This window comes from Cnephaeus nilssonii (assembly GCF_951640355.1).
Source record: "Cnephaeus nilssonii genome assembly, chromosome: 2".
NCBI lineage: Eukaryota > Metazoa > Chordata > Mammalia > Chiroptera > Vespertilionidae > Cnephaeus > Cnephaeus nilssonii.
This window is the reverse complement of record NC_137073.1, coordinates 62,612,521-62,638,022: the sequence shown is the minus strand read 5'-3', so window position 1 is coordinate 62,638,022 and position 25,502 is coordinate 62,612,521. Positions and strand designations below refer to the sequence as shown.

Here is a 25,502-nt window from a genome sequence, read left to right as displayed (position 1 = left end):
TGAAAGTAAATATTCTAAAGGACATAAAAGAAAATATAGGAGCCGAAACCGGTTTGGCTCAGTGGATAGAGCATCAGCCTGAGGACTCAAGGGTCCCAGGTTCGATTCTGGTCAAGGGCATGTACCTTGGTTGCGGGCACATCCCCAGTTTCTCTCTCATCGATGTTTCTAACTCTCTATCCCTCTCTCTTCCTCTCTGTAAAAAATCAATAAAATATATTTTTAAAAAAAGAAAATATAGGAGGACATATTTGTGACTTCAGAATAGGTAAGAACTTTTCAAACAAGGTATTAATGAGTAAACCATACAGAATAAAATTGATACCTTTTATTATAGTAAAATTAAGAATATTCTCAAAAGATTTCTAAAGAGTGAAAAGAAAAACCACAGTGGAGGAGTGATCTGTAATATGCAAATAACATCTACAAGTCAGTAAGAATAAAAACAATAACAAAATAGGCACAAACAAGCTATTCACAGATGAGGAAACATAGATGGCAAACTAAAAATGAAAAGATACATAACCACATTAGAAATTAAAAATACAAACTAAAACCAAAATAAGCCCTAGCTGGTTTTGCTCAGTGGATAGAGTGTCAGCCTATAGACTGAAAGATCCCAGGTTCAATTCCAGTCGAGGGCACATGCCCAGATTGCGGGCTCGATCCCCAGTAGGAGGCGTGCAGAAGGAAACCGATCAATGATTCTCTCTCATCATTGATGTTTCTTTCTATCTCTCTCTCCCTCTCCCTTCTTCTCTGAAGTCAATAAAAATATTAAAAAAACAACAACAACCCACAATGAGATGCCATACTATAGTCTCCAGATTGACAAAAATCTTTTAAGTCAGATAATACAAAGATTTGTGAATGCTGTGAAGCAAAGAGCATGGACATATGACTGAACAGAACAATTCATACAACTACTTTCAGAAATAATTTGCTATTAACCAGTGAAGTTTTAACCCAGTAATTCTATACTTTAGTACAGAATATAGAGGATTCTTATAGATGAGCACCAGGAGGTACATGAAGATGTTCATTAGAAGCTTAGATTGTAATAACAAGAACCTGAAAACACAGCACCAATGTCCATCAATAGTAAAGTGGATAAGTAAATAAATATCATGCAGAAGAATAAAGGAATTATTGCTAAGCATATAAATGGGTGTTGTGCCAAAAAATAAATCCCACAAAGCAAATAAATATGGTAAAAGCAAAAGACAAAACCAAACAATAAATATATTTACAAAAATATATATACTTAGTAAATTATAATGAAAAGCACCGAAACCGGTTTGCCTCAGTGGATAGAGCGTCGGCCTGCGGACTCAAGGGTCCCAGGTTCGATTCCGGTCAAGGGCATGTACCTTGGTTGCGGGCACATCCCCAGTAGGGGGTGTGCAAGAGGCAGCTGATCGATGTTTCTCTCTCATCGATGTTTCTAACTCTCTATTTCTCTCTCTTCCTCTCTGTAAAAAATCAATAAAATATATTTAAAAAAAATTATAATGAAAAGCAAAGAAACACTAATTCTCAATTCATATTTCATATTTAGTAAATTACAATGAAAAGCAAAGGAACACTAATTCTCCAGGATGTGCCTGGAGGAGGTTTTCTTAGATACTGTTAAGATTTTATTTTCTATTTATTAAGTTTGTAGGTATTCTAGTATTCATCTTATTATTTTTATTTTTATTTTTTTAAAATATATTTTATTGATTTTTTACAGAGAGGAAGGGAGAGGGATAGAGAGCTAGAAAAATTGATGAGAGAGAAACATCGATCAGCTGCCTCCTGCACACTCCCCACTGGGTATGTGCCTGCAGCCAAGGTACATGCCCTTGACCAGAATTAAACCTGGGACTCTTGAATCCGCAGGCTGACCCTCTATCCATTGAGCCAAACTGGTTAGGGCTCATCTTATTATTTTTAAACTTATTTGTTGTATATTTCATAATAAACATTTGAAATAGTTATCCTACATAATAAAAGGGTAATATGCAAATTGACCCTACTGGTGCTACAACTGGGAACAACCAGTCGCTATGATGCACACTGACCACCAGGGGGCAGACACCCATGAAGGAGCTGTCCCCTGGTGGTCAGTGCACTCCACAGGGACAGCTCTGCTCAGCCACAAGCCGGGCTGATGGCTGCGAGTGCAGCGGTGGTGGCGGGAGCCTCTCCCACCTCCTTGGCAGTGCTAAGGATGTCCTACTGCGGCTTAGGCCCACTCCCCTGGGGAGCGGGCCTAAGTTGGCAGCTGGACATCCCCCGAGGAGTCCCGGACTGCAAGAGGGCAAAGGCTGGGCTGAGGGACCCCCCCCCTCCCAAGTGCACGAATTTTCATGCACTGGGCCTCTAGTATGTTAATAAAAAGATTAAAAGACTGGATAAAAATATAGGTGAAAACTGAGTACAGGGCCAGGTACATCTGATATTGGGATGAGGAATATGATATTACACACACTATGTTAAATAATCACTTTCATTTTCTTCACATATTATAAACCCAATTAGAGAAAGATTTGTAATAGTCATGTTAAAATGAACACAATAAACAACTGAACTCCAGTTGTGGTTCAGATATATAACAAATAACTAAACAAAAATTGCTGTACTGGTTTTGAAAATCAACATATTCTTTAGGTATTACTTTTTATAAATCGGTAATTTTATTTCTGTGCCTTCTCTTTTCCCTTTACTTGCTTTCCTGAACTTCCACTGTCCTCTTTTAGTTCTGATAAATTAACTTAAAATATATTTCTGGTATCACATCCTCCAGGAAACTTTCCATGGATCTTCCACTCCCACCCCATGGCCATGCCCCCAACCTAAGTATTATTGTCAATCTAGTACATCTCTCCCTTATTGCGTCCTTATGGTAAAGATCATGTCTTGCCAATCCTTGTATCCCAAGTGCCTAGGATAGTGCTGTTTAATAAATACTTGATGAAATGTTTAATAACTTATTGGTTGAGGTTTTTTTTTTTTAACTTCTCTAAAAATATCACTAGGTTAGCCAACTAACAATGGAATCATAAACTTACCAAGTACAGTTGGTCAAGTTTGATATAGGCTGTTTTTGGCAATCTATAATAATAAAGCATAATATGATAATTAGACCAGACATCCTTCTGGACAACCTTCTGGACGAAGCCAGGGCTGCAAGGGAAGCCCAGGTCCTGGGTACCTGCTGGCAGTGGAGGGAAGTCTGGGTCCTGGGTGTCGGAGGGAAGCCCGGGTCCCAGGTGCCAGAGGGAAGCTGGTGCTGGAGGCTGGGGGGAAGGAAGGCCTACTCTTGCACAAATTTCATGCATCGGGCCTCTAGTGAAATATGTTACACCAATCTGTTCAGAGGCCATTGTTTAGTGCTGATGCTGTATTTAGTCACACAGTTGATGTCACCCTCTTCTGAGTCTATTCCCATATTCCCAATCAAATCAAGCACATTTAAGTGTATTTAATCTACTAATGTACATAAGATAAAACAAAACTAAAGATATTACCCAAATCACTGGGTTTATAATATAGTTATAAAATTTCTCTTATTTAGAAGAACACTCTTTTGATCACATATAATCCATTTGTATGTAACTAGAGGCCGGTGCACGAATTTGTGCATGGGTGGGGTGCCTCAGCATGGCCTGCAGGGATTGGGCTGAAAGCGGCAGTCGAACGCCACCTGCTGCTCCTGCCTGCCGCTCCCACTCATACTGGCCCTGCTGCGCCTGCTGCAGGCTTGTGCCCAGTCAGTCCTGATCGGGAGAGGCTCGCACCTCTGCAGCGGCACTTGCCAGCTGTGAGCCCTGCAACTGGCGCCCATCATAAGGGGGATGGGGGACCAGAACACAATCAGCCCTCCGGGCAGGCAGTGGAATGCCCTTGCCAGCCTGGGATCCGGATCCATCCAGCTAACATTTGCGCCAGATGTCAGGAGCCACCTGGTAGCTGCTTTTATATCATTTCTTCCTTGCAGAGCGTCTAAGGAGGGGAAGAGGCCACAGTGCCCGAGACTGACTTCCAAGAGGCTGGTGGCACTGTGGCGATCATGCTGGTGGCGCTGGTCTGTTCTCTGGAGATTGGACTTGCAGGACTACTAAGGGAGTAAGTGGTTGCTGCTGGGTTGGGGGGCCGCTGGGACAGGTCAGTCAGCTGAGTGGCACTCCCGCTGACCACCAGGGGTACTGACTACCAGGAGGCAGCTCCTGCGTTGAGTGTCTGCCCCCTGGTGGTCAGTGAGCGCCATAGTGACCAGTCAACTGGTTGTTCAGTTGCTTAAGCTTTTGTATATATAGATATAATAGAGCCTGGTGCACAAAATTCGTGCACGGGGTGGGGTGGGGGGGTGTCCCTCAGCCCAGCCTGCACCCTCTCCAATCTGGGACCCCGCGAGGGATGTCCAATGGGATCGGGCCTAAACAGGCAGGGGCAGTCGGACATCCCTCTCACAATCCAGGACTGCTGGCTCCCAAACGCTCACCTGCCTGCCTTCCTGATTGCCCCTAACCGCTTCTGCCTGCCAGCCTAATCAACCCCTAATCACTCCCCTGCCAGCCTGATTGATGCCTAACTGCTCCCCTGCCAGCCTGTTTGCCCCTAACTGCCCTCCCCTGCAGTCCTGGTCCCTCCCAACTGCCCTCCCCTGCTGGCCCGGTCGCCCCCAGCTTCCCTCCTCTGCCAGCCTGGTCACCCCTAACTGCCCTCCCTTGCAGGCTTGATCGCCCCCAACTGCCCTCCATTGCAGTCCTGGTCCCTCCCAACTGCCCCCCCCTGATGGCCTGATTGCCCACAACTGCCCTCCCTTGCAGGCCTGGTCCCTCCCAACTGCCCTCCCCTGCTGGCCATCTTGTGGCAACTGCCTTGTGTCCACATGGGGGCAGCCATCTTTGACCACACGGGGGCAGCCATCTCGTGTGTTGGAGTGATGGTCAATTTGCATATTACTCTTTTATTAGATAGGATAGATAAAGAACTTGGAACTAATATATATTGGAATAGCGGTCTCCAACCTTTCGTACCTCACAGACCACCAGTGGTCTGCGGACCACCGGTTGGTGACTGCTGTATTAGAACATATAAATAAAGACAGGTTAAATAATAATATCTTTGCCAATATTCTTAATATTAAAATTAAATGTTGTAAGTTATCACTTCTCTAATAGTGATTTATATTCAATGGTATTTATGCCAGAACATATTTGTAAAAGCAAACTATCGATACATTCTTTTGTTAACAGGTACAAAAGTCATATTAGGTTTCAGTGGCAATGTTCAGTCTGATGATTAAAACAGTAACAGTATTTTCAGGTCACAACAGTGTCAACAATAAGTTTCACTGAAAGTCTTAAGCAGCTTGACTTACTTCCTTAACCACAAAATAAACTAGAGACTCCGGTGTAAAGCAAATTATAATCCTATCACAGACAACCTGGCTAAACAGACTTTCATTTAAGCCCTGAGAATGAAGAAATAAACTAAAGCTAAGCCTTTCTTTTAGATATCTACTTTGTAGAGTAAATATATGTATAACCTCAATAAAATCCTTCATTTGGGAAAGTGCGAAAAATTACACTAAATGCAATATAAAAGATGGTAAAAAGTAAGGCTGTATGGGTGTGTGTTAGTGTGCACATTTGTTTTAGCACAGATATAAAATTAATATATGGTGGGGCCGGTAAAACAAAAGAAGGAATAGTTAAGGAACATTAAATGGTTTGGCAGTTATATGTTTAATAAGCTTTATTTATGCTAAAATTAAAGTCAAAACCATTCAAACATCAGGAATAAACACCACCACATTACTGAAAATTGAAATATTATTATTCCCCAAATGTATCAAAAACATCTACCAAATTAATTCCTTTAAAATGGTGAAATTTTGAGTGGTTTATAATATTTAACAAAAGTTGTCATATAACATCATATAAAATAACTCATACCAAGAATCCTATATAATAAAAGGGTAATACGCAAATTGACCCTAACAGCAGAACGACCAGTTGCTATGATGCACACTGACCACCAGGGGGCAGACGCTCAATGCAGGAGCTGCTCCTGGTGGTCAGTGCGCTTCCACAGGGGGAGCACCGCTCAGCCAAAAACCATCAGTCAGAATCCCCCAAGGGGTCCCAGACTGCGAGAGGGTGCAGGCTGGGCTGAGGGAACCCCCCGAGTGCACGAATTTTTGTGCACCGGGCCACTAGTTATCATATAAAGTGAGGTTCTCAGAGTAGATTTATTTGACTCTCAATTTATGAAGTGAGAGTCAAATAAACCCACACATATATGGGCCAGTAATTTTTGACAAAGGAGCCCAAAGCATTCAATGGTGTTGGGAAAACTGTGAAGCCACATGCAAAAGAATGAATCTAGAGTGCTATATGATACCACAGACATAAATTAACTCAAAATGGATTAAGGATTTGAATATTAAGGACTGAAACGATAAACTACATAGAAGAAAATGTAGGTACAAAATTTATGGACCTTGATCTCAAAGTGGTTTTCGGGAATTTGATGCCAAAGCAAATGAAGTTAAAGAAAAAAAAAAAATGAAAGGGACTGCATCAAACTAAAATGTTTTTGCATAGTAAAAAAAAAAAAAATCACCAACAAAATAAGCAACAACTGATGGGAGAAGATATTTGCAAATGATACCTTAATTAGGGGTTAATAATGAAAATATATAAAGAATCCATACAACTCAATAACAACAAAAATAAACAAACAATTGAATTAAAAAAGGGGCAGAGGACTCGAACAGACATTTCTCCAAGAAAGATATATAGAACGCTAACAGATATTTGAAAAGATGCTCAACATCACTAGTTATAAAGGAAATGCAAATCCAAATCCAAATGAGATACCAACTCACACCTGTCAGAATGGTTAATATCAATAAGACAAGAAATAACAAGTGTTGGAGAGGATGTGGAGAAAAGGAAACCCTCTGACACTGCTGGTGGGAATGTAAATTGGTGCAGCCACTCTGGAAAACAGTATTGAGGTACCCAAAAAATTTAAGAATAGAGCTACTATATGACCCAGCAATCCCTCTTCTAGGTATCTATTTTTAAAAATTGAATACACTCATTTGTAGAGATATATGTATCCCTGTGTTCACTGTAGCATTATTCACAACTAGAGGCCCGATGCATGAAAATTCTTCCTTCCCCCATCTGCTGGCCTCGGCTTCCCTCCGGCACCCGGGACCTGGCACCTGGGCTGCTTCCTTCCGGCCGCCTGCAGGCACCGGGGACCCAGGCTGGCTTCTCTCTGGCCCCAGCTTCGTCAGGAATGACACCTGGAAGATGTCCGGTCTAATTAGCATATTACCTTTTTATTATTATAGAAGATAGCCAAGACATAGAAACAACCAAAGTGTCCTTTAGTAGATGATTGGATAAAGAGGATGTGGTACATATATACAATGGAATATTACTCAGCCATAACAAGATGAAATATTGCCATTTGTGGCAATATAGATAGATCCCAAGAATATAATGCTAAGTGAAATAAGTCAGATGGGAAAAGATGAGAACTGTACAATTCCACTCATATGTGGGATATAAAACAAAAATTTATAAATTAACAGACAAAAGAAATATACAAATAAAATAACACTCACAGATAGAGACAACAGAATGGTGGTTACTGGAGGAGAATGGGGGTGGGGGTGGGTGGGAGGATAAAGAGGGTACAGGGGGTCAAATACAGTAGAAGGAAACTGGAAAACACAAAATAGAGTATTCACAAGCCATATTATACAGTTGTACATCTGAAATTTATATGTTATTAACTAATGTTATCCCAATAAATTTAATAAAAATTAAAAATATTGAGATTCTCATTGCAATAATAAGTTGGATTTAATAAGGTAGTTCTCAAACTTTAAAATTCAATGTGGTCTATAATTAATCATTTAAGTATTTGAACTTTACTATATTTTTAAAATATTTTATTTATTTTTAATACATTTTATTGATTTTTTACAGAGAGGAAGAGAGAGAGATAGAGAGTTAGAAACATCGATGAGAGAGAAACATCGATCAGCTGCCTCTTGCACACCCCCTACTGGGGATGTGCCCGCAACCAAGGTACATGCCCTTGACCGGAATCGAACCTGGGACCCTTGAGTCCACAGGCCGACGCTCTATCCACTGAGCCAAACCGGTTTCGGCTGAACTTTACTATTAATGCTATATTAATAGTTGTGAAAGGACCTTAGAGTCCTCACTGAAAAACACTTTTTCCCTTTCTAGTACTCCTACAATGTACACATGGACTGATTCAAAATATTTACCACAATCAGCCAAATATCAGAGTTGCTTATGAACATTTTAGCCTCCCTATGGGATTATGAGTGAGGCCCACGGAGAACAAGAATTCTGGCTTTTTTATGCCCATATCGCACAAAAGGCTGGGCAAGTATGACATTTTGTAAATAGGACTCAACTGAACTGCAATGCAAAGAGATCCATTCAAGGCGGTGCCACTCAACAGGATATTCTTTTTTTCCAGTTTCAAGATACGTTTGCTATCCTGGCCAATTTCATGTGCTTTAAGTAGAAACTTCATTCTCCTCCCACCTTTTATCTTTAATACCTATCACTTGGGTCCTGGCACAAAATCAATGAAGGTACAGTGATATTGTACTTTTATCATACTAATAGTTGTTTTAGGTATCTTAAAAGTGCCAAAATATTTTTAAAGTAAGGCTTTATGCAAACAATGAGGGCACTTAGGGGCTAACATCTCAATTTAATACACTTATTTAGTCATTACTTCCTAGAATTACTATCTAGAGATCTACTTCTTCTCAACAATATCACATCTGATACTGGAAGAAATTCAAACCTGCTCTCAATGTGGTTATTGAGGAGTCACTACCTGCCAAGCAGTAGGCTAGTGATCTTTGTACAATTTATGGGGTCAAATATGGGATAAAATGTAAGAAAAAAATTAACCTCCATATCATCTCTACTAGGGCTACCCCACAAGGCCATATAGTCTACACACAGCATAATTCTAGGGGGTGCCAGATAAGAACTATGTCCCTTTAGAGATGTGTAATGAGGCAGGCCTATTTGATACCATATTCCACACATCAATAATACGGTCAATTCTGAAAGATACCAATGTTTTATGTACCATCAAGAAAAAGAAGTCACCAAATAATCCATAATGTGCCATTAAGTTTTAACATGCATCCCCAATTCAGAGATGTAAAAATGTGATAAAAGGCTTTAAAATCAATGAAAAAATATAAGTAATCTTTAATTGACTGAGCTATATATGCACAAATAATACCCTTTCTCTGATGGCATTATTGTATATGCAGGCTGCACAAAAATTCTGAGGGAATTTTTTTCACTCTCCATGTGATATCAAAACAAAGAACATTAGGAGTGAATTAGGTATAGTTAACACCGTAATTCACATATAATGCATCAAGATTTTCAAATTTATATTGTTCCTCTTAGATCTTAAAATAGATTACCTTAGAAATACTTTTTCAAGTAACTTTTAGGTTTAAATCTAAATTACTTAATGCCCACTTATCCCTTTCCCTGCTTAATAATCTATACACACACACACACACATCCCTCAACCCACATCAACCCCATCAGCTACAAAGGCCAGAGAAACCACTTCTGAATATGAATAGAGGAAAAATCCTATTTCTAATATGATAATTTCAATAACCAGAATGGTAAATAGAACAACCTCAATACCAGTACCAGCTTTGTCACTAATCACAGTGCAATCCTGAACAAATTACATAATTTCTCTTAATCTCAGTTTCCTCTATGTCTAGAAATAAACTAGTTGAACTTGTTATGTCTCTAAAAAATACCTACCAAGTTTCAGTTATTATCTTTTGGCACCTTATTCTGATAGAATCCTTCTCCTATAAGTAATATTATTCCTAAATGTACTCTTTATATAAACCAGTAAACAAATATGGACTGATTGAATTGTATACATTCCTTTTAATTGGAAAAAAGTATGCCTCACTGCCAAAAATTTACAATAGCAACATTGCATAAAACCTGATTTCCTCTTCTCAATAATACGGCAACTTCAAACTTATCAACGTTTGCATCATGGGGGTGCCAGAAGAAGAAGAGAGAGTGAGCAAGGAATTGAAAACCTATGTGAAAAAATAATGACAGAAAACTTCCCTAACTTGGTGAAGGAAATAGACATTCAAGTCCAGGAAACACAGAGTCCTAAACAATATGAACTGAGAGAGGCCCTCATCAAGACACATCATAATTAAAGTGCCAAAGGTTAAAGACAAAAGGAGCTTGCATAATACTGTCAGACGATTTCTCAAAATAAACTTCACAGAGCAGAAGGATTTGGCAAGAAATATTCAAAGTGATGAAAAGCAAGGACCTATAATCAAAATTACTCTACCCAGCAAAGCTATCATTTAGAATCGAAGGACATATAAAGAACTTCACAGAAAGAAAAAAGGTAAAGAAGTTCATCACCACCAAACCAGTATTACATGAAATATTAAAGGGTCTTCTTTATGAAGAAGGGAAAAATAAAGATAAAAAAATATGAATAGTAAAAAGGCAATAAATACCTATCAACAATTGAATCTAAACAGCAAAATAAATGAACAAGCAGAACAAAAATAGACTTATAGATCAGAGAACATTTGACAACTGCCAGATGAGAGGGGTGTTGGAGGGTTGGGTGAAAATGGTGAAGGGGGGGGAAAAAAAAAAGAAGTACAAATCAACAGTTACAGAACAGCCACTATGTATGATGTCAGATAAGTGCAAGATTTACTGGGATGATCACTTAGTAAATTGTTTAATGTCTAATCACTGGGTTGTACACCTGAAACTAATATAGTATTATATGTCAACTGTAATCACATAATAAAAAATTATTTAAAGCCAAAAAAAAAAAAAAGAGTTTAAGCATGTAAAGGCATCCTGAGACCTAACGGTTTGAGAAGCATCGATTATAAACCATTTGGGATAGACTTCATTCAGCCATAATTCTCCCCATAGTTCCTAAGGAAATGGGTGTATGGAGGAAAGAAAAAGGAAAGGGGATATACAGATATTCCACTGGTTGTCTTCATATGTTAATTTATCTCATTTATTCCTTACAACAGCCTAATAGTTATGAATATTCTAATTTTACAGATGAAGACACTAAAACTCAGAGAAGAGTGGTGACTTGCACAAAATCATAGCATATAAGTGACGAAATTAAGATTATAGCATGCATCTCTTTGATTCTAAAGTTCTTATTCTTTCCACTGCATCATATTTATGGCAGAATCCACACATCAAAACTGGCCAATAACCAATTAAAACGCATAAATGCAGAGATTTGGTTTGTTGTTTTGTCCTAAATCTAAAGATCTAATTATTTTATTGATTTCCTTTTTTTAATCACTTTATTGGAGTGACATTGGTTCACAAAGCCATATAGGTTTCAAGTGTACAACTCAACAAAACATCACTTGCACACTGCACCATGCGCCCATTGTCCAAAGCTAAGTCACTTTGGATCCCCATATCCCCCCTTTGCCTACTCCCAATCCCTTCACCTTCTTTCATTCAGCCCCTAGGTCAGTGATGGGCAACCTTCTGAGCTTGGTGTGTCAAACTTCGCCAAAAAACTGAGCCTAACTCGGGTAGTGTGTCACTTCGAGGAAAAAAACATTATTTCGCAAATGTTTCATCCTCAGGAGCAGCAAATGTTTCATCCTCGGCATGCGGCCGCCTCAGCAGCCGCGTGTCATCAGAAATGGCTACGCGTGTCAGTGCTGACACGCGTGTCATAGGTTCGTCATCACTGCCCTAGGTACATGCCCTTGGCTGGAAATTGAACCTGTGACCCTTTGGCGTACAAGCTGATGCTCTAATCATTGTACCAGGGCAGACTCTACACTTTTAATCTCACCTCTACAATATCTCTCCACAATGGGTATGGTTCTGAAAGTTATTCAGACACTAAAAACAGAAATAAAAATAGTTATTATCACAATCTGCCTTAAATGATAGGTTTTAAGTTCTTTTGGAAAAATGTAAAGGCCTTGGAATGTGAACTATCCTATATAATAAAAGGCTAATATGCAAATTGTCCCCTTGGGAGTTCAACCAACTGAGAGTTCAACCAAGTGGGAGTTCGACCGCTCACTATGATGTGCGCTGACCACCAGGGGGCAGTGCAGAACGAAGGAAGGCCCCAGCCGGCAGGCGGCAGCCAGGGGAAGGAAGGCTCTGGCCGGCCCTGATTGCTGGCCAGGCCAAGGGACCCTACCCGTGTACGATTTCATGTACCAGGCCTCTAATATTTAAAATAATAAATTCTTATATTGATTGTTAAGTTACTAGTTAAGACTGTTTTTTGTTTTGGTTTGGTTTTTCTTTTTAAATATATTTTAAGAGATTTTGGACTAAGGGAAAAAAATGGAAGAGAGAAAAGATGTAGCGTAATTGGGCGATTCAGTTTCTGAGGAAAGCAAAATCCAATATGAACAGCAGCAACCCCTTGTGGTCTGAGGGGGAAAAATAGTGTATCTATAATTATGGGGGTGGAAATATGTTTTTAAAAAGAATATATGTACATATTTAGCCATTTGACTCAGTTCTCAACCCAACACATTAAAAAACAGATGCTTTAAAAAATGATCTGTTGGCAAGATGCTTGTTAAAATTTTATCTGTTGAAATATTAAAATTCATTATGAATTAATTAACACATTATACAAAAATAAAATATTTTTGTTTCATCGTTTTACAAAGTACTATAACCAGTGGTGATTAACACTGGAAATTTTGTGTATCTTGATATGTATTGCTCAAAAAGAAACTAAATTTATAGGATTACCACTGAATTGATGACATTTTCTGTCTTCACTCTTGAATTCAGTTGGCAGATGTTTTCAAGAACAAAAAATTCTGTCTTATTACAAAACATATTAAGCAGGTTTTCATGCCAGGAATGTCTGACATGATGTTTATTGCCTAGACCAAATCAATCCCCTTATTAAGCCATAATATATGCCAAAAAGTACATTATTTCATATTTAAGGAAAGTTGCCACATGAAACAGTAGGTACTTTGATCTCTCAAGCTTTGCTCCTAATACACTAGAAATGTGCTATATAACCCAATAGTGATTCATATCTATTTATACTCATTTTGTAAGTAAAATAAACTTATACTTTGCTAATCTTAAGATTTTAGACCTGGATTCTACATTATTTCTTCCTGTACATACTAGATATTTGTTAAAATTTTAAAGGAGATTTTGGCTATTTACTGGATTCCAGAAAAAAAGAAAATTCAAATACTAGTATATACTAGGAAAATAAAAAAGGTCCCAGAGGTTAAACAATCATTGATTGTAATATAAATAAATTGAATTTTGTTGCAAAAACATTAGATAGAAATTACTCCAGTGGCATTAGCACAGAAGAGAAGAGGCATAGAGGAAAAGACAGGATATTTATCAGCCTTCACCAATATTTTGGACATAACCCAAGTCAGAACATCAAAAACATATTTTTTTTTAAAAAAAGAAAGCTTCGGTTTATTGGAGTTAACTGTTTCTGAACAATTGCAAAAATTCACATGAATGCTGAAAAAATCCGTCAGAAAACTAGACATCACATAACTTGCATGTTAAGGAATAAGATTTTTGTGATGGATGTCAACAAGCTATCAATCCATAAATATTTGAGTATCTTCAATGTGTAATGCCAGGCTCTGCCAAGATTCCTATTCTGTAAATGTCTCCTCCACATCTGACTTTTTCCTTGTGTGGCCATATAATTTCCTCCCCCTCCTCCACTTCTAGCATTTAAAAAAAATTGCTCTGGTCTAATCATCCTCCTTCTTTACTTCCCATCACCATAGCCTACAACTAAGTCTCTTAGGGAAGAGACAATAAAACAGTTTTAACCCAGTATTTCATAGATTTGGCCTCAAATCACTTTTGCGTATATCCACCTATGTGGAATACAAACTATAAAATTCTTCTAATTGGTCTTCTTTCTTAGTTGGAGTACTTGTCTCTCTATGATCCCGTTTGATATTAGAATAACCCTCATTCCTATGCTGCAGGTCACATTATCTAGGTATCTCTAGAGTAAGGCCTAGTCTTTTTGTTCTGGTCTCCTTTCAGGGATTGGATTTTAAGTGTGGGTGTAGTATCAGTTCCTCACAGTTCCTCACTTCCTCTGTATTAGTGTGAAAACTGGCTCATATCTACTTATAAGGATTGACATGCATTTTGAAAACCTATAAAGCATGCTCAAAGATCTAGAGGGTTCTGGGAAGATCTAGTGGGAAGGCATGAAAGATAAATTGGTAATATTAATAATATTATGTGACAAAGACAATGTTTTAAGATAACACATGACAAATTCCATATAAGTTAACTAAACATAATAACTTCAAATTATCATATTAAGGAGAGGTCACTGATTATGGTGAGTGGAGAATGTGGGATATCAGCTTGGAACCATAAGATGGATAGAATCTGGATTAAAGGAAGTAAAAGGAAGCAAAGTTACAGATCCCAGAAAGCACAAAGTGTATATAGGGTAGAGCAGTACAGCAGTCTGCCTGTATTCTTATCGGCAAGTGTGTAAAACAGAAATAGCAGTAGGTCAGAATAAAATATCCATAATTTTAGCACCAAGATGATGTAGCTAAAAAGAAAAACAGAATATCCAACTTTTATATATTCAGATGAAAATGTATAAGATCAATCAAGGTATCAAATATATCTTGACATACTTTTTACCATTAATTTTTAGAATTTATTCTAAGTCACTAGGTCGGGGAGCAACCATGTAGCATACTTTAATGATGCAGGGCATATTTTAAAAAGCAGTAGTGGTTTGGGATTTTAATCCTGGCTCCAACACATTATTAACTAAAAATTTATTGTGAAGGTCCTACTCCACAAATATTCATTATGAAGGCTCTGTTCTAGGCTCTGGGGATGCGGCAGTCAGCAAAACAGATTAAGTACCTGTTCTCATGAAACTAAGTTTTTAAAAATATATATATTTTATTGATTTTTTACAGAGAGGAAGGGAGAGGAATAGAGAGTTAGAAACATCAATGAGAGAGAAACATCGATCAGCTGCCTCCTGCACACCTCCTACTGGGGATGTGCCTGCAACCAAGGTACATGCCTTTGACCAGAATCGAACCTGGGACCCTTCAGTCCGCAGGCCGACGCTCTATCCACTGAGCCAAACCAGTTAGGGCGAAACTAAGTTTTGATCTACAGTTTCCTCATCTGCAAAATTAAATCAATATTAGTGATCCTATTAAAAGAGAAAACATATCTTAATATAATACAATATATTTATTATTTATTTCTATATTATAGATATATTACATATAAATTGTTTATAGACATTTAATAGTATCAATTAAGTGATAACTGGTTAAAAATTTATATAATAATCACATGTATTACTATATCATATCATGATTTCATTATAATTGGTTTAGTTTTCATATTTCAGATACATATTTTATTTTCAATCAGTTAGAACACTTTGGTAAAAAAGAAAGGGAGCAAGAATATATATTAATTAGAAGTCCTGGTTTCAAAACTTAGCTCTCTCGTTTTATTAGTTATGTAATCCTAGACAAAAATGGACCATCTGTGCATCAGTTTCCTTAACTATAAAAGAAGGATAAAATTATTTTATCCACCTACCTCATAGAGTTGTTTCAAAGAATGATAAATTTCAAATGTAAATGTTTATATATAAATAAAAGTTAATTTATCTCCATCACATGCCATGCTTTGTGTATGAAAATTACAAACCCTTGTTATTTGGAGCTATGTAGACAGAAGAAGAGTACTTACTAGAAGAACTTACTTCTCAAGTGGATCAAAATTACCCAAGAATTGAAGCCCTGTATACAAAATGAAGCATTCCTCTCATTCCTACTATAGGATCATGCCTTACTATATATAAGTATGTTTGAAGCTATCAGCTTAACTCTGTTACTTTACACAATTCTAGGAGATATTAAGAGAAAGGTATTTATTAAGAAAAATAACATTTTTTCATAGCTAAGATTATCAGGTATAAAGCTGTGTTACTTACATGAGTCTATTTCTGTCTTTTAGCCCTTTTAATGGAAACCTAGACTGTTAAGTGAAATGGGAAAAGAAAGAAAGAGGCAAAAAGACATAATAAGGAAAGAAGTAAAAATGGCAGAAGTGTAAAAGAGATAAAAGAATTAAAGAAAACGACAAAGGGAAAGAGAGCAAATCTTAACAATGAAGCAACATAAAAAGATATTTCCCCTTGGTGTAAGAAAAAAAAATCGATGCTGGGATAAACTAAACAGATGTGAAAAACAGAATAAAGAAAATGCACCCATACAAGAGAACAAAGAAAAAATCAAAGCAATGGCGACAAGATAAAGACAAAATAGAAAAGAAGAGATAAAACCTACTAGACAGATGTCAGACATAGATGCTTAATCTGTACATATCATAGGCAAATAAAAGAAACTGTTTAAGAAGAAATAAAAAACAATACCCAAAATCACTTTGTGTGCATTTCACATAAGCAAGTGAATACTCGTAATGATTTCTATATTTCAAAAACCTTACATAATTTGCATTTGGGATTTGGATATCAGAGGCAGTTTTTATAAAAGTCTGCCTTCAGATAGTGGTTGATAGACTGGATCACATAACAAAAAGCTGAGGACAACCATTAGAGGAGATATGACTCGGATGCAGTCACAGGAAGAAAGGCAGTAACATAACTGCATTAGGACAAGCAAGCTCCTTACTGATTCCCCACCCCAATAATATATTAATTAACAAGATGCTTTTCAGAAATTTAAATATTATAATCTGCGACACTTTCGCTTGGCTCATTGTTTGATGTGCTTTGGGTATTCTTGGTCAAGAACACATGTTTTTGGGTATTGAGAATTGATATGTGGCTTTCGCTACTAATTACATGTCATAACTTACTCAACAGACTGACATATAATCAAATGGCTTGAATACTTTGAGTACCATTCTCAAAAGTATAGTGATTATGCCTTGAACTAGAAATATATTCAAGAAAGTAACTTTGAAAGCCATGTATTTCCCGTGAAAGGTGGTACGAAATAGTTTATTAATGAGCTTTTAAAGTAAATGTAAAAATAGCTCAAGCTGAATAATCTCAAACTTTACTACTATCTTATTGTATAATTTATAAAATGTTAATTATCTATGTTTAAATGTTCTGACTTGTTCACTTTGGAAGAACCTATCAATTTACTAGTTTACATACCCTGTAGCATTTTTTACATGCTTTACTATTAAATTATATTTCTAGAATCCACAAAAAGGGCTTTGAAAACTGCATGAGTCTGTTTCATATATATAATACACAGTGTATATCAAGCAGAATGTGTCAAAGTGCAAATAAAATTGTTTGTGCCCCCTGCAGAATTAGAACTCCTTGGGCAGTACTGCTGTAACGATTTCATGCTGCTAGCATTACAAAGTGCAAAGGTTCATGGGGCAAGAAAAAAGCAAATGACAGAGTTCCCTTATTACACTATCCCTAAATATTCTAGCTTAAATATTTATTAAGATATTAATTACTCTTCCCACCACTATCTGCCTACAGAAGTTAAGCTGAGACACAGTGGATGGGTGGCTGCTTGTAGAAAAACAACACATTAAAACTATCACCACTCGAGATGAAGACTGATGTTTCATGCAGTGCATTATTAACTGCTTTTGAGACTTATATAAACTATCACACTGATATAAGAATAACGTGTTCATTATTTTGATTTAAAAAGTAGAATACATTTCATTCAAGTAGCACCCATGGAAAATAAATGGTTAGAAATTAAGGAATTAACAGCTTCTTTTAAAAAATAGATAAAATAATTTATATGAAATAAAACATAAGGAAAATAATGAAGAAAAGTAATGATCTTACTTATTACTTACTCTGATATACAACTGCATCATTTCTTTTTCTCTTTGAGGGTTACGATATTTCTCATAGAAATCACGTCGCTTTTTTGTTTCTTTAGAGACTTTATCTTTTCTTTCCCGTTTTTCTGCTGGTTCATCTGAACTCTCAGAAGATGACTGTACATGTATCTTCGGCTTTTCTACTTCAATATAGTTTTCATTGGGATTCAAAACTATTACTCCATATCCTTCCTGTTTAGAAAGAAAAGACAGCTTAATTTAATCCTAGAAACCATTTCAATTCATAAAAATTTCTTTAAAATTCCATAAGTTATTTAATATATTTGTATATTCATTAAAACATTTCTTCATAAAAGATTATAGTTTTAATTTTTTCAAAACAAAGGTGTGTGAAATTGTTTGCCTGGGTTGTTTATGTAAATAACCATACATTATTATAAGAAGAAAATACACATTTTTTAACATAAAGATTATAAAGTTTAAAATTTTTAAAAGGTACTTCAGATCTTCTAGAACCCCAAAAATAATTGAAATAAACTGTGAATTAAAAGTACACTTTCAAACCACATTAATATTTATAATATATACTTGGAGAAAATAACCTCTTTGAAATTTAAGTTCAAAATTCAAACTGCATTTTGTTGGATTTTTCTTTCCTTTACAATTTGTGATTCAGTAAGCATTTTTTGTTTTAATGGTAAAAATGAATAAATATAATCTAATATTTATATATGTATATTATAATATGTATATTATCATAAACATATAGTGTCTACCTGTGCACCTTGGATTTTTTCCCCTCTCTTCTTTCAGAAAGCCACACAAATCATAAAACAAAATAAATTAATCTTAGTGTGATGTATGGCAGCAACACTTTAACCCTGAAATTGCTTTCATTTTTTAACTACCATAAAAATCTCTTTTCATAAAGAACTAATATAAGTAAACAATTCAAAATTTAAAATACAGCTCATTGAACTATTAAGCCTTTCTAAACAATTTTAAAGCACATTTTCCTGTCTGATTTAATGCTAGCAAGGCAACACTTCTATGGTTATCATTAAGAAAACTTTGGTATTTATATTGTTAAAACTCATGAAATATTCTATTGAGAAAATAGAGAAGGGTAAACAATTACCACTGACAAACATGCACAACACACATTTTGAAAGAATTATGTATCTTGTCTATTCAATTCTGTTCTGTGGGTGTCCTAATTTTGCCTTACACAATCCTGTAAGGTCATACCTAAAACATGTATTATATTGTAATAAAAACATCAGACCTACAAAACATAAAGCTTTAACAAATCATCCTTACTTCAAAAAAAAAAAAAAGTAAGTACATTTCCAAAACTGTAGAATCTTCTACTTTGTTTGAAATTTCATTATTTTTGCCAAACTAATATATAAGAAGATGATTTAAAAAACTGATAGCAGTAATAATAGCATAGATGCAACTATCTTATTTTTAAATATGCTACATTGCTGCATGTACTTGGTTTTTTTAACAGCTGATTTCACAAACCACGTACAAACTTCACTGGGATCCTTTCAACTCTACCCCCCTTCCTCAAGAGATCAGTTATTGTCTAAAACCATGGTTTAGAGACTTTGAAGATCATTTAAGTTCTGATTTTAGTGACAGGACTGTTAATTAAGATATAGTTGTCTTTACATATGTGAAAACTATATAATGTGTACCAAATTGCTTAACAATATCCCACATATTCTTCAATATATGTTTGAATAGAACTTTTAGATACATACCTCTTTCATGAAAGCCTTATAAAATACTTTACAAGACTTTAAATTTAAACATTCTACATCAAAGCACAAAGAAGGCTTTTTTTTTTTTCAAGTTTCTTAGCTGGTAAAACAAAGTTTTACCAACAAAAGATATTTTATTTGGTCCTGCTTTATTCTAATCTGTATAGCTATTCAAAAGTCTTGTAATTCATTGTGATCACTGTCAGGTAGACAGATTGTCACTTGGTGATTTTCTACAGTTGGACACACTTGACTAGTTATTAAAATCACATTTGAAGGAAGTTCCTTCCCCTCTTCCTTGTGCCTCTTACAACTTTTCACGCCCTTCTCAAATTTCAGCTATAACTTCTCCTCCCACCAAAAGTAAGTTAAAGAACACTGTTGCACTCTGCTAAACAGGGTGAAATAGAGGCATTCAGTACACTGTCTCTGGTGTAGGGAACATAGTCAAAAAAGGTCACCATAGGCCAAAAAGAAAATTGCCTCCTTACTAGTTTCTGTACCGAGAGTAAGTGGTCTCCTGTCATGTTTCTTCCCTGCCTTCTCTGAGTGAAGTGAACTTTAAATACACACACTCTCTCGCTCACTTACACATGAGTCAGACATGAAAACAGTGATATACTGTATTTTAATGATAATTTCAAAAATTTAGACATGATAACAAAGTGGGACTTAAATTGGTAGAACATTAGTATCCTCTGCAAAATGAATGAATTCCCAATAAAGACAAACACTTCAGACAAAATTCTGAGTTACAGGAATTACAATCCTCACCCTATTTTATAAGTTAATCACTGGAAAGATTTTATTAATTATCAGGTTTATCTGAATAGAACTTTATACTTCAATTTTTAGAAATCATGAATTGGAACATTATTGTGTCTATTTTATTTTAAATGGATTCTGAAATTTGATGTGTCCCATCTAAATAAGTATAAAAACAGATACACATAAATCATCAAAGTAGTATTTGTGTAAGTTATTGATTATGTAACTGAAAATTACATGACTCATTTGTCCAATTTTAAAAAGACACAATGTCAATTTTCACTGAGGCACCCAGAGATGAAAAATGATTCTATTTTAAAATCACCACTATATAAATCAATTAAAGAATTTTTTATTATTTTGATTGTAACAATGAATGTTTCTCTTTGAACACCTGGATTACTTAGAAAATATTTTACCATTTAGATATTTCATATTGCCAATTTAATTAAGAGAACAAATATTCGGGAACATTTTCCACAGAAATGAAAGCTAATTTTAATAAATGTCTTTGCTGAAAATTTAATTAACATTCCATAAAATCTTACATTTTTCAATTAAAATTTTTCTAATAAATTAATTAATGCAATATTCACAAAGACCATTTATAACCATATTATAATGAGTAGGAAAAAGCTAAGTAACAAAATTAAGATAACTATCCATTTATGTGCTCTAATCACAAATATGCAGTAAAATTTCATCTTTTTCTTCTCTCTGTCACATACGAACACTGTCAAACAAATCCCTTTACATAATAAAGCTACAAAGATTTTTGCCATGTCAACCTTAAGATATGGAAGTCAAAGAGTCAAAGCAAATAGTCAAAGCAGAAAACACCAGTAGTTAAATTTAACCACTTAAGGTAAATAATATTAATTTATATATTTTTAAAAATCAGAATACCATTTTAAAAATAAATTCTTTCTATTCCCAGTAACTCAATTAGTATACACAGAAATAAGAGAAAAAAAGATCCTATTTTGACCTTTAACAAATGCACTCATAAAGTTTTTCAAAAGTATTGTAAAAAATCTGGCATCAATGCAATATCATAAAACAACTTGGCATTGCCATTCTAACAAGGAGCATTCTAAGTATTCTAATGCTTACAACCTTAAACATTTTATATTTAAGTATTCCTTTTATATTTAATTATTCCTTAAGCATCCTAAGTTGCTCACAAGATGAAAAGTTAGGTCATTTCAAATATACATGGAGATTTATGTTATCTTTAAGAAGACAGAATGATCAAACTGATTATCTAACACTGTACAACTAACTAAATAAAACTTTTAGCATCTCTCATACTGATTTATCCAAATCAATTCCAATATCCAACGTTTCAAGAGACAAAGCATACATGAAGTTGTAAATTAACTGTTATTTGATCAAGAAAGTAATAAAGAGGACAGATACTGGTAAAAGTAAGCTTTATCTCTTTAATTTATCTCATTGCATTTTTCTATTCTTTTTATAGCTATAACTGTAGCTTTATTTTCAGATCAGTGTTCATATGGTATAACCATAGGATCTTAATCAGAAATCCTCAAAATTTTATAGGTAGATATAGCATTTTATTCAGCACAAGTACTTGCTGTGATTGAAACAAAATACACAGGCCTCCAGGCCTTCTTTACTTTGAAGTCTAGAGATGCACTTACTAATAAGTAATAGTTCATTTATCATTCAATCAACAAATGATGGCTTAGGTCAGAGAGGTCTAAAACAGAGAGGTGATGCCAAACACAGAGAGGAACTCTTGCTAAAGAAATTAAACCAGAATAGAAATGTACTTATCAAGAATATTCTACACTAGATATATTTTTTAAATGCCTGACCAAAAACAGAATGTACTTTTGACCCCAGAAGAGACCTTGCTAAAACTGAAGATTTAGCCAAGTTAATTTACCTAATAATTACCAATTATAAAGAAAATTAAAAACAGGAGCAAATTCTATATCTTTTCAATTCTTTTGTGGTTGGCTAAATTAAAAAAAAAAATCAGCTGAAAGTACTGAGCTCTACATATTAACTTTCCAACACTACAAGCCACATGTGACCAATGGGGGGTCAGGGGCCAGAGTAGAATCCTTTGACCTATGGAACTATCCACTTTGGTCTTCAGGCAAGGCTCTGTAAGAGATCATTTTACACAAATTTATCACTCATATTTTTCAAGTTCAGCATTCTATTTGCTTGGGTTGAAAGAAGAGATAGGTGTTCTTCCTCAAGGGAAATGAAATGCAAAGTGTTTATAAACTACATTTACCCACGGTTAAAATGGACAAACCACTGTCCATTCATCTTTCCTGGAAGATGTATGCTGTGTTTATTCTCATCTTTTTCACAAGAAGGGTATGTGCATATCACTGTTGCAACATCCTACATGCAACAGTGAAAAGAGGTCATGACAACCTATCAGAAGTCACTAGTGGAGCGTTAAAGTAAACATAGCTGTTGGAGCTGCAGCTCTGCTTGAAAAATGCCCCCTCCATTATTTCAGCAATTTTCTCAAGACGTGACCTGGGACTGAAATGCCTGAAATGTCACTTGACTCTGTTTTGTGCTTCTTCCCAATGTGCATTTAGATAACAGCACCCTACTAATATCTTGTAAATTGTTTGTCACAGTCATGCTTCAACCTGTAGCTATCTAAATTCTAATGTCTACTCCATAGTATAAAAATACCATGTGAATCAACATAGACCAACCTAGTAAGTTTGCAACTTCAAATAACGCATCAAGTTAGTAAGTAAAAGAAAACATCCTACAAAAAGTTTTCAGAGGACCACCTGTTGTCTATTATTTTTACATAGCACTTACTCATAAATCATAACACAGGGTAATTAATCAAGCTGTCAAAGAGAAGGTCAAAGGTTATATGGTAGAGTCAGAAGGTCATGCATGGGCTGATAGAGGTCAGGGTCACACTGCATTCCTCATTATCAAGTTGGGATGAGAGACGGCCCAAGCAAACAAAAGTGAAAGCAGATGGAGAAGTGAGTGGATAAAAAAAGAGAGAGAGAATTTCACAAACAAAAAGAAAAGTGAAAGAAGACTGTCAGCTGCCTTCAAGTAGAGAATAGAGGAGAAAAGAAATAAACTGAAATGTGCTCAAAGGAGCTCAAGAATATAAAGAAACAACAATTTTATTAATTAAATAAGTTGAATATAACTTTCTTGGCCATCTGATTAGTGCATACTAAGCAATATTAGAAAATATATGTTTGCTATCTTTAGATCTTCCCTAGTTAGTGTGCTTAAGATAAATAAGGTAAAGGCAAAGAGTTCTAAGAATAAAGTATGTTTGCAAAAAAACCCACAAAAACTTATGAGGGTTTTTCCCCCCTTTAATAATGTTTCAGGGTTATAACAGAGATGCAAATAGTTTTAAGCTACAGAATAGATAATTTTTGAGTATGATATAATGATATCTACAAACATAAACACATCATAAATGTCCTTTTGAATAACAAAACAGTTATAAAATATTCTATTATTACGCTGGCCTGAATTAGATGCAGAAAACTGTGCAAAATTAGCTGTCACCCTTTGCTCAAAATCTTTGTTAATCTCATTTTGAATGTTTGCAGCTTTATCAACACATGCATCAATGTCAGCTCCTTGGTTACTGAACCGCTGTAGTTGGAAGAAGATATAATTAAAATGTTTTGGCACAGAAAAGGTGAAATTGTATCTTCCCTTGTTCCCTTAGGAGTCTGTAAAACATGAAGGATATATTGACAAACACACACCCTTGTCTCCGGTTCTGACATCCCAGGTTATCCAAGTACTATTTATTTTAAAATATTCACTTTGCACTTTACCCATATTTTCACCTGCTCTTCTTCTAACTTTTACTAGGTTTTAAAATATTATGTTGCTTAAATGTCACAACTTCCTTTTCATATTCATATTCAATATCATATTAAAGCATTCTGTAAAAATACAACAGCATTCTAAAAACATTTACCATTCATTATGCAGGACAGAAACATACTTTAATACAGCATTATGAAATTTTTTATATTCTTTGCTTCTCATTTTTATAAAAAGAAATAAATATATACCCTCCCCTCCCCCACAGTAAACTGAAAAGAATTCCAAGCTACAACTGTTGCCCAGTCAATGATAAATCGACATCCTTAAATGGATATAGACACACGTCCTTTATTGCATGGTCCCAAGTGGACTTGGATAGACAGACAGATTTATCTCATGAACTTTACTGTTCTGCATGCTAGTTAACACCTTTATGTTTAAGAGTACTGAATGAAAGTCCAATATTCTCCTAACTTCTTATTAAATTCCATCATAAAATTGTGTCAATCTCAAAATATTATCTTTCACCCAATTAGATAGCATACAATATAAGCTTACGTTTTTAAGTTACTCTTAAAACCTGCTTAAGAACCATAGTACACAAATCACTTTATCTTAACATATGTCATCTTTCTTTTTTCCCCCAAATTAAAATACCATATTTTAAATATTCTTGTTGTTTCAAGGATATATCAATGCTTTGCTTGTAGTTCTCAAGTCCACTTACAAGGATGTGGACATAATGCACGAGATCTCATGTCAATAATTCATTAAACACTGACTTTATACAACAAATATTAAATAAGCAGCTACTATCTACCAAGCACTCTGCTAGGTACAGTGCTATATTTATGAACCACCTTTTATTTTGAGATATTTCCATTCAGTAGAAAATCCTAAATCAGAATTAAGTGCAAATCCCTAATATGTCTTATTTTATTCTTCAAGAAAAAGAGGAATATACAAAGGGAAAAAAGGAGAAAGTATTACGGTAAAATTTTCGTAAAACATTCTGGCTAGACTTCCAAGGATGACTAACTCTAACTGGTAAGCTATGTTTGTGTTAAGAGTAGTATTTTAACTTACTCCAGGACAGTGCAAATGCACTGCTTGGGTATGTGTGTATATGTGCATGTATAGTTGCACTGTATACATGCAG

The 25,502-nt window shown here is 35.4% G+C and overlaps 1 protein-coding gene across 5 annotated transcripts in view; it reads right to left on the bottom strand.

The window, feature by feature from the left end:
• Positions 1–25,502, bottom strand: part of ARB2A (ARB2 cotranscriptional regulator A) — a 372,775-nt gene that overhangs the window by 187,274 nt on the left and 159,999 nt on the right. For all 5 annotated transcript variants that reach the window (XM_079790343.1, XM_079790345.1, XM_079790347.1 and 2 more), the window contains one exon: positions 17,994–18,212. In XM_079790343.1, coding sequence (XP_079646469.1) covers positions 17,994–18,212 — 219 coding nt within the window. The remainder of the gene's footprint in view (positions 1–17,993; positions 18,213–25,502) is intronic.